Here is an 11,305-nt window from a genome sequence, read left to right on the forward strand (position 1 = left end):
GTACTAGTATACTAAAGAATTCTCACATTTTATCAGACTGCAAAGTTTTAACAGACAAATTCAGTAACACAACTGTAGCTGGCCCATTACAAACATGGCGAAACAGAAAAAAGTATAATTATGAAACCGGCATAATTGTCTGTCTCTGACACAATCCGTCTCTTCACTCTAATCTTAAATAAACCTTAAAACTCAATCCTTAGTCGTGTAACCTAACAAGGCTGGCCTAATTTGAACCCAAACCAAGAAAGAAAACACAATCTACCTCTAGTTATAGCCTTATCAAAGGTAGTCTAATAAAGGGACACAACTCTGCTCATCACTCCCCAGTGTCTGCTCAGCTTTGCTTCCCTTTGTTCAAAGCAGTCGTGGACGATACTTGTGTTCAAGCTTTTATTAAACCTGGTGAGAGGGATGTCTGAATTATCCAAACCAAACATGTGTCACGATCATCTACTGTAACACTATGTTGCTTTTCTATCGTTCGCTTTTCAAAGATATAAACATCTTTTATCTCGACACAGCTCAAGGTCTAAGGTCATCGATTAAATTATGGTGAATGGAGATTATCATGGGAGTACATTCGGGGTTACATTTTTAACAAAAAGGAAACCTGTCACACTACCTGTATGTATCCTTACGCGTGTAGTGTCACGTGGTACGTGTCCGTAGTTTCCAGGGCCTGCACTACATAGCAGTACACACTACACACTACACACTACACAGCACTACACAGCACTACACACTACACACTACACAGCAGGCATGTAGGTGTGTCGCCACTGTATCGATCACACAACTGGCTTCGACGCCATTTTGATACAAGGAGCAGACATGAAGAATGGAATAGTTTGCGATCACAGCGATGATTTTCTCACGTGACACAGTCTTGCTGTTGTGACATTAACGACACTGACAAATGTCTGTGACAGAAGGCGCGGCGTCTGTGCGTGTCGTCTACGTGGCAGTCGCTGTGTCAGGATGTACTTGTTGCCCTGACAACCATTCCACACCTGACTGCTGCCCGGGTGCAAATGGGCTTCCGTAGAATAATTAAGTGCGCATATATATATAAGCCCCAGGCCGCGACAATCATTATTTATTTATTACTGTTTTCTTAACAAGCAGCTTGCGAGGTATATTTTACTGTACATGATTTTGCTTTTTATTTAGTGATCACGAAGTTTTCCCTCCTGTGCTGACCTGACAGGTGAGTCGTTAATTGCCAGCCTGTGTCTGTGTTGTGTCAGTCTGACTCGGCTCTCCAGTCACAAAGTTAATGTCGCTATAAGGTGCAAGGAAACTGAGAGACATGTCTGTTCCAAATGAGTCATGAAGCCGTTGTATTCTGGAATTTATTTTTCTTTCATTCCTCCCCTCCCATAGCCTCAAAAAGCTAATACCAAACTGGATTAATGATTTATTGCGTTTGAGAGCTACTGGGAACTATCGGATTGGATATGTTTCGTCCCTTATCCCTCTACAATCGTCTTTCACTCCCGACAGTTCGCAAGATTTTGTCGTTGACGCCTCCCACCCGCCCAATGACCTGTTGTGTCTCATGCCCTCTGGGGTCAGGTACAGAGCTTCTCGGTGATGATGACTTTACTCTTCACTCAGGCGCTGCCCGATAAACTAACAACAGTTTGTGTATGTATGTCTCACCATAACACGCACACAGACACGCGCGCATACAGCAAGAATCACACTGAACAAGCATAGTGTGTTCACAAGTTCGTACATTTACTAGCCTCCTGCATCAGACCGATGTTTCATTGCTTACAGCACATGGAAGACTTGCTTGGCAGGTTGTGGGAGATGTTTCATTCTACACAAATAAATGTTACAAAGCACATAAAACACAGTGCAATATGTATGAAACAAAGACTAAAATAGTCTTACTGTCAATAATAACACATCACAACGCAGTGCATGATAAGTACAAGGACCACGTTTAGGGCGTTTATAGCAAATCCATAAAAATTATGATTAAATATAAAATATTTCACTCGACAAGAATAATATCATCAAAACAAACGATGGCGACAGCCTTGTAAGCAATTTAATGTTCGCTGTAAGCTATTTTACATTTTAATTGAAATTTTGAAATTTTATTAGGAAAACTGATAAGCTTGTTAAGTCACGTGGGTAAAAAAATAAAACAGCGAGTGTGCATGACAAGGTATTTTGATAATAAGTATCTGTTACATACTTACCGAGGCTGTGTCCGGGTCACGGTAGTCACACCGCACCAGGGCAACGTCTCACAAATCTTCTCATTTTGAGCTGATTGCTTTGTGACATTTCCCACTGGATGTTTGGGTCACATGATGAAGTTCTCCAATTACGATTCGTCTTATTTACTGAAATTATAAGGTTACTCAAGGGTTACCTTCTACAACCTAGTGAAGACAAAGAGCCTCATACCTGGTAACAAAGGAGTCATGTACTTTAGTCACTCTTCCTGTAGTAAGTAACGAGGAGTGTCTTATAGCCTAGATGCCAGAGAGTTCTACAACAGTATATCTTTTTGTGCCTTAGTAATTAAAGTAAAGAGTCCATAATATAGTAAGTAAAGAGTCACATAATATAGTAAGTAAAGAGTCCCATAATATAGTAAGTAAAGAGTCCCATAATATAGTAAGTAAAGAGTCCATAATATAGTAAGTAAAGAGTCCCATAATATAGTAAGTAAAGAGTCCCATAATATAGTAAGTAAAGAGTCACATAATATAGTAAGTAAACAGTCACACAGCCTTGTAAGTAAATCTCCCTATAGTCTCGTCAGTAAACGTAGAGAGTCCTATACACCAGTACTCAAGGCAAAGAGCGCCGTAGCTTAGCTGCAGTGAAATGAGAAGGACAGATTGACGAAGAGAAACACACAGCTCATTATGCTATCAACTCACAAGCAAAGACGTAAGTATTGGAGAGATCAAATCTTTTTCCGCAGGTGTCTTCAGACATGGATGTTTTGATGGTTACTGTAAACGGTTCGTAGACTGGACTTCGAACCTGCAATCATGATGATGACAACAATGAAAGCCGTCATGAACACAAAAATAAGTGACCTCACTCTTGTACAACATATTCATGTATACACATCAAGAAAATATATAAAATATTTAAAGAAATGCAATGAAGTGGATCTGAAGTACCAATAACGACAAAGACAACAACAATAATAACAAAGATAACAGTAATAACCAAGAACAACAACATCAGAAAGAATGACCACAACAAAGGACAGTTGCAGCAGGAAGGACAACACCATAAAGTAAACAAGAAAAAAAAGAAACAAAATGGGGAGCAGCAGCAAGAAAATCACAATAAAGAACAGCAAAAAGATTGAGAACAGCAGCAAGAGCACCAACAACACATACAACAGTAATGACAACAACAACAACTCTACGTAAAAAAGCTCGAGCAGAAAGGGAAAGAAATTGTGTGAAGAAAACAACAAATAAAGTGTTGAATACTAGCAAAGGGTGGCGCACTCTGACTGTGTAGGTCCTCTCTCCATTGTCCTCAGTCTCGGTGAGTGGCTCTCCAATGACAACTGTAGATAATGAGTGTCAGTCGGCTATACGGACACTAGTACAGCTTACAGGCCGAACCAAGTGCAACATGAAATATCTATCAACCATACATGATTTGCAACTCAAAAAGGATGAGGAACAGTTCAACATTACATCGATAGATTCGCACTTCTTTCCTTCCGACAGTGTGTGAACTCATTTTGGTTTTCAAAGACACGGTGAGTACAACCTGATGTCCAGCACACAAATAAACAAACTTATTCTTATTAGTTCCGTTTTGTGACTGCAACTGCGGTGTGGATAGGAGCATTTGCAGCCTGAATCACAGGTTTTAAACCTCCACTCCACATAAAAGAAACTTTATTGTGAATAAAATGGTTATAGATAAAACAATTTGGTAAAAAGAATTTCGATGAATGTATCTCAATGGTTGAGGACAAAGACAAAAGGAAGAGTCAGATGGCGCCACTCACCCATGTGATACTGGCAGTACAATTCAAGTTGGTCCATGATTCTGCTCGTGTTTAGAAGACAGGAGCACGAATGACCTGTTGTCAGGACGGCGCAGAAGATGGTGAAGAACAACAACATTTTAGGTCCTAGTGTGGCTTCCCCTGTCAAATGTTAGTGTCTTACCAATGAATAATTAGGCCTCTTCTTCCTACGCCTGGGGTCACGTGACAGGGTAGATTGTCGACAGAAACAACCGCTGCCAGCAGAAAACAAAGACTGAGAGAGTGAAGAGTGCCTGCTAGAGTAGTGAATGTCCCTCTGTGGTCCGGGCAAGGAGTGATATCAGCCAGGGAAAGACAACACAATGGCCTGTATAAGGTCGCCACAATTAATTGCTCTTGCCTTGTCAAAGCAGCCGCAGCAGGTCAAACTTCAAAGTCAGTAAATCTCGTCGATTTTTTTTTTATAGCAACAGGAATGAATGTGGACGACAGTTTGCATGCTTATTATGATTAAGTTTCACTGGCAGTAAAGAGTCTTGTCCTGATGGTAATACGCATGCAAGCTGTCGTCCACAGCTTCTGTGATTGTGCAGATGACTCAGCGGACAGTCTCAGGCGTTGGAACTACGTCAGCACACTGTCACTGAGCACGTGCGGAAAATAATAGAACGAGGGAGTTGCATGATGGATGTTGAGAGAAGGGTGAGAGAAATGGTAGGTTTGAATGTGTGATACTCACACACAAGTATGATAATGGTTGCGAGTTCAAGTGAAAGAAAACAGATGACACTAAATGCACGAAGTACGATTTTTTTTACTAATATATACAAGAAACATAAGTATTGGAATATCATTGACCATTTGACGGAGATCCAACCTACCATGACAACGTATCTTTACTCCTGACTGTGTATTAAATGTCTGTATGAGTATCTATGCCTGCCCTTGTGAGCAAAAGAAAAATTTCTGTCTTGGATCTGATTTGATTTGATTAAAAGTCGTAGACCAGAAGGTGAGGCTGAGCAGTAAGTTGTTTGTTATTTGTTTGGTTATCGCTTAGTTATTTTACTTTTAGTTAAAGGTTGACTACCGTTCTTTTCACATCGTTGTTGTCAGCTTTTCTTTGTAGATGAAAGACACTGCTCCTTAGCGATGATCTTCTGTTGTCTGCTTCCTGAGTGAGCGATGTTATCTTCATCGGTAGCATCGCCTCTTTCTTTAGGTTTAGTACTCGGTCTGTCATCTCACTTCCTGTGATGTGAACTGTCGAAAACAAACACGTGACTTTGTTTGCTGGATGAGGTCTACTTTGCTTTTACATTTTATTGGTTGCCTTCTCTCACTGTCGCCCCTCTATTCCTTGGGATTCTGTAGTTTTCTGGGGTATGCTCAGCGTACGTTCGCTAGTGCTGCTTTAGAGATTTATTTAGAGAACTTTTTGTTAAAAACACATCAACATACAAGACAAGAACAACCAGCACACAGCGCAGTTCACCGCTCTAGCCACGTGACCCCAAGACACAGGACAGCTGCAGTCCAACACACAAGTGACATGTCTAGTCGCAAGTTACACATGTGTTGACTCCATCAAAACAGATCGCGAAAAGGTTTTCTTTAGTCAAACAGATCATCGACACACAGAGGTACACACGCGCTTTATCTTCGCCCTCATCATCGCTTTCCTCACAGACGACAGTCGTTGTCCTTCATCCTCCATCCACATGGCGTCACTGAGGGATAACATGACGTCAGCAATGGCTGATTGTGAGACTTCGTGTCATGACATGTCACGGTCAGGGTACAGTGTGTGTTGTGACAAGATGTTGGCAAACTGTAACAGTGTCATGTGATCGTGGTGTAGGTATTGTATCCTGTCATTGGTATTTATTGTTTATTTGCTGTGTGGTGTATGTTTATATTGTCAGCCTGGTGTTTGACTGTTGTAACAGTGCGGACGTGGTGCCTGTGGGTGACGTCACTGTTACAACTATTTTAACCACTTAACAACTGTTTGTACTTGTTTTAAACTAACAACAACAATCTTTATTCAAACACTCATTGTGAAACGTGTGGCGACATTTATAAAGGATGTGAAACAACATTTGTACATCGTGCGAATGTGTTTGTGTCAAACAGTTCAACTTGTAACATGTGTTGTATAAGTGAGCCGCTAGTGTTTGTTGTGTTTACATCAATGAATCTCTTAACTCAATGAAGTGGGTTTTGATGGACCACTCGTGTCTGTAGTTAGTCTCAGAGTTCTGTCCCCTTTGTTTATCACTGTCAGTAAACAATATCAGACTAAACACTTTAGTGCACGGCACTGACATTGCAGTCTGCTGAGGCCTTTGACAGCACGTGTACAACATATAGACACATTGACACAGATATCACACTGGTAGACTGACACATTGACACAGATGTCACACTGGTAGACTGACACATTGACACAGATGTCACACTCGTAGACTGACACATTGACACAGATATCACACTCGTAGACTGACACATTGACATATATCACACTGGTAGACTGACACACGCACTGATATAATAACATATTGATACACACACACACACACCTCTGAAACAGACAAACTTGTTGACACTTGTCGTTGTGTAAACAGAGACATGGACCTCGTGATGTAATAATCTGTAATGACGTCATGTCTATGACATCATAAGTGATGATGTCGTGATAGACTCAGAGTAGAAGAGGACAAACAGTGTCAGTCATTTTCAGGAGAGTAGTCGTGACGGGAGACAATTACAAGTTGTGACGTACAGCGGGACATGTGGTCAAGTCGGTGAGAGGTAAAGTTGTACGGTTGTAACTCCGTAGATCTAAATAAACTGTCTTCAAGGGACATCAGACAGACCACGACATTTCTCTCCAGACCACGAACACTATCTCCATCCGCCACCCACACCACGTCACTGCGGGCCGTGGCCACGTCGTCGATGTCATTTTCCTTCATCACCCGCACTGGGATACCCGCTTCGTGTAGTCCTGTCACCACACCCGACTGATCACTAACGGTACCCCAATACAACACCAACACGTCTCTCCACTGTAGACAGGGTGGTGTTGTCTCGCCGCTGGTGGAGGTCAATGTTGTAGATGTTGTGCTGATTTCTGTCAATATGGATATAAACAATAGCATCGTGACGTCATCACGTAAACTGAGAGACACACGTCACTAACACACTGTTTTATTTACAAGACTGTTTCTCACCCGTTGGTTATTTATCACAGAGGTAAGTGTTTAACTGTAAACAACGTTACACTACACAATATCCACACCTACCTGTAACACCAACACGGAGACTGTGTAGGAATCTGCCCACCTCACGACCGCACGTGACACAGTCATCTGTCCAGCTACCTGAGTGACCCTGACCTCGGTGATACAGTCGTGTAACTGGTGGGCCGTCTGTGTGGTCGGGTACACCTCGCTCACTGTACGGCAGGACATCACCGTGTGTAGTGATCCTCGCCTCCTGCTCGACTTCCCTGACGACGGCCGGAGGAGAGCGGAGAGGTCTGGTTAAATGTTCCACTTGCCAGCCGGCGGGTGCGTATCCATGGAAACAACTTGCCGCCCACAGATGGAGATGAGGAACTTGTGTCAGCAGCTTGTCACACAAAGTCGGAAAGTCGTTGATTGTGTAGCTGTAACATAGAATGTAACTACACGCGTTACACTGTGCACTGTTAATAATGTGTGATTATGTTTGTGTACCATGAGTAATGTTATTACCAATGATGTCATCTACTAAGTGATGTCACAATAATGACACGTGTTGCAACACAATCTGTGTAACAGCCAATGCTTCAAAACAAATCTATGTTTCAACACAACAGGTGTCCATCAGGTGTCACAGCTGTTGAGGAAACATCACCTGTTAAGCACCAAATAGTTTTAATCCACTAAATACAGACAACATCTACCTGTGTGTCTATCATCACATCACACGCTGTACAACTCACCCCTTACTGCCTGCTTCATCAGCGATGACGTACAACGACCCTCCGATCGCCGCCTGTGACAAGTCGCTGACGGCCTTCTCCACGTCGTTACCGTTATAAAGCTCATACAGCAGGAGGTGAGGCTGACCGGGTGATACACCTGCTGACTGTTGTGTCTTTACTGTCTGCAGCAACAGGTGATACAACATGCTGCACGCTGCACGACTCCCCCACCAACTACTGACAACGTAGACGTGGTGACCACATCGCAGCCACTGTATGGCCATCAGCAGCAGCACCACAGTTTTACCTGTACCGGGCGGTCCGGTGACAAAGAGTGTGGGAGGCGCCGTGTGTAGCAGGTGAACTTGCTCCGGGAAGAGTGTGATTACAGCAGTATAGCACTCTCCTGTCCAACACACGGCCTGACCCAGGGTCTTGACACTCACACGTGGAGGACATGTGCATGGCACACTCACTGTTGTCGCCGGACCGCAGAACCTGCAACAAACAAATGTTGGATACTGGAGCTCATCTTAGTATTACAATAAACACATCACATCACATCAACAACTGTGACTAACCCTGTAAATTGGATGATTTAATTTACTTACTACAAGTGGTTTGTTACATTCAGTAATAACTTTTTCTCTCCTTACGTACTAACATACCTCTATGATAAGAAACAAAACCAAAAAGTGAAAGTAGTTGCTACATTCTGTCTCTGTCTCTCTCTGTCACTAACGGTCTACTGTCTACTATCAGTTGTACATGTCGCGGTGAATTCTTCTCTCTAACTTTATTGTCTTCACCAAGAAATACTGTCACCTGCGCAATCTAACACCAACCGGGAAAAACTAGCTTTTGTTTACTTTGTGAAAATAGTTTAGTGAATAAACAAACTAACCTGACATTGCAGTTCCAAATTATAAAGAATCTTCATAAAATATTTACAGTAAAACGCAGATTTAATCTTCGACATGATGAAAAGGTCTAAAGACTTGGGCTATACCCGGCCTTCAGCTGGACAATAAGGGTTAGGAATATTATATAGTTGTCTCCCCTGGCCGTAGTTGACTCGCGGCCGCTTACGTCAGGTGTCGCTAGCGCCGACTGGCCACCGGTGTTTAATAGGGGAGCCGAGCAAGACATTTGGCGCTCCAGTCGGGCCGATGTGCCGCCAGCTTGACCAGTTGACTACTTTAACCATTCTAATCAACCTTACCCCAACATTAATAAAAGTAGACAATAAGTAGAAAATACGTTTTCTACACTGTGTATGGCTCCAATATCTGTTTCTGACAGGACTCTATGGCATCCAGTTAGACGCAAAATTACCTCCAGTTATTTAGTTAATAGATGGAATTTTTGATCGAGTCTAACATCAGATGAATAGCGACCTGTGTCTCTAGCCATTACATCCTATACCTGTGTCTCTAGCCATTACATTCTATACCTGTGTCTCTAGCCACTACATCCTATACCTGTGACTCTATTACATCCTATTCCTGTGTCTCTAGCCACTAAGATTTTTCTCGGCGTATCTATTGCGTCATGCGGGAGCATCAACACTCGACGTCTGGCAGGTCCCTCCAGCGCGCTCAAGATGTAACCACAAGCCGCATTCTGAGACATCGGGTTTATGGCGAGAGCTAACTCGACCTCTGTTTCAATCTCGTCGACACTCGTTGGCCACCGACAAACTACTGAAAGCGGAATACCTAGTATGCTCGTAGAGCCTCTGCCGTGCTGTCGTCCTCTGCAACCATTGTGCACCTCTCTGCTGACACTCATCCTGCTCTCACCGCCAAAGATGGAACCGAGTGTTGGAGGGGGTAGGGGTAGTGTATGTGACGACAACAAACGTCCAGCACTCAACCAAAGGCAGAAACAGTCAGCAGGTGTGCGCCAACACTAGTCCCGCCAAAACTATCAACAACGCCGGACTACCCGCCCTCTACAAATCCACAGAGCGCCGAAACAGATGTTGACAAATATTTGGTGTGTACAGGAACGTAAAAAATACCAAATACCATCCGGACTGGAGACTTTGCGAATATTCACTCGCTGAAACCGCTTCACAACGTCCATGACAAATTTCAACCTTCTGTACAGGGTGAAGAGAACTACGCACATCTTTAGTTTGCACTGAGAAGTCATGAGACTCGAAACGAGCAAAGAAAGCATAAAGAGCATTAGGCAGGGCTGTACTCTTAACGCCTAAAATCGAGATTTTGGCTTTCGACCGCTTACTCCGACCGTCAATATTGGCCATGTTGTTGGGTCCCTGCCAAGCTACTCCGATGTTACCTGTAGCAACTGAGACTCGATTTTTGACTTGTGCTTCACTTTGACCCAACGGATAGCATCATGGACCTCTCTATGTACCAATCTTCTGTCGTGGGCAGAACCCGTGAAGAACACATGTTTCTTTTTGTTAAGCACTGCTTTCAGGCCCTTGGTCACCCAAAGTTTGTTGTTAGGATAAACATAAACTGCTTTCATGGACTGGTGCAATCTACACATTTTTACTCCTAACTTTTACTCCTAACTGTGTGATTTACTCCTAACTGTGTGTTAAACGTGTGTGTGTGAGTATGTATTCCTGCCCTTGTGAGCGAAGACAAATTTCTGTCCTGGGTCTCCTGGACAGACAATAAAGTCTGATTTGATTTTGATTTTGATTTGATTTGATTTGATTTTTTACCTGTGTCTGTAGCCATTAGATCCTATACCTGTGTCTAACCATTACATCCTATACCTATGTCTCTAGCCATTACATCCTATACCTGTGTCTCTAGCCATTACATCCTATACCTGTGTCTCTAACCATTACACCCTATACATGTGTCTCTAGCCATTACATCCTGTACCTGTGTCTCTAGCCATTACACCCTATACTTGTGTCTCTAGCCATTACATCCCATACCTGTGTCTCTAGCCATTACATCCCATACCTGTGTCTCTAACCATTACATCCTATACCTGTGTCTCTAACCATTACATCCCATACCTGTGTCTCTAACCATTACATCCTGTACCTGTGTCTCTAACCATTACACCCTATACATGTGTCTCTAGCCATTACATCCTATACCTGTGTCTCTAGGCATTACATCCTATACCTGTGTCTCTAGGCATTACATCCTATACCTGTGGCTAAAAGAACTCAAAGAGTTTGCCAGGAGGATGCTGGCCTCAAGTGTGTCTCACATTCTCTGCTCTAGCGGCGGCCTTTCTGTCCACTCAGTGCACGTGTCCTTAGGGAGGCAGGACTTTGTCCTTTGTCCAGGACAGCGCAGGACGAGAACATTGAATGTTGTTTGGGTGTTTTGTAGAAG

At 43.0% G+C, this 11,305-nt stretch overlaps 2 protein-coding genes and 1 long non-coding RNA gene across 4 annotated transcripts in view; 1 reads left to right on the forward strand and 2 right to left on the reverse strand.

Moving 5' to 3' along the window:
* The window catches only part of LOC112574793, a 453,350-nt gene that overhangs the window by 286,674 nt on the left and 155,371 nt on the right, over positions 1–11,305 (forward strand). The gene's annotated exons all lie outside the window — the stretch shown is intronic.
* On the reverse strand, positions 1,722–4,350 carry LOC112574851. Its single transcript, XR_003101498.1, has 5 exons — positions 4,013–4,350; positions 3,480–3,559; positions 2,910–3,015; positions 2,217–2,363; positions 1,722–1,828 (listed from the first exon to the last, which is right to left on the reverse strand). It is a non-coding gene; the product is annotated as an uncharacterized LOC112574851 (long non-coding RNA).
* Positions 5,797–8,215, reverse strand: LOC112574824. The gene is made up of 3 exons (XM_025256142.1): positions 7,986–8,215; positions 7,303–7,667; positions 5,797–7,130 (listed from the first exon to the last, which is right to left on the reverse strand). The coding sequence occupies exons 1-3, from the start codon at positions 8,171–8,173 to the stop codon at positions 6,724–6,726; spliced, it is 960 nt and encodes a 319-aa protein (XP_025111927.1). The 5' UTR covers positions 8,174–8,215; the 3' UTR covers positions 5,797–6,723.

Source organism: Pomacea canaliculata, linkage group LG11, assembly GCF_003073045.1.
Source record: "Pomacea canaliculata isolate SZHN2017 linkage group LG11, ASM307304v1, whole genome shotgun sequence".
NCBI classification, from domain to species: domain Eukaryota; kingdom Metazoa; phylum Mollusca; class Gastropoda; order Architaenioglossa; family Ampullariidae; genus Pomacea; species Pomacea canaliculata.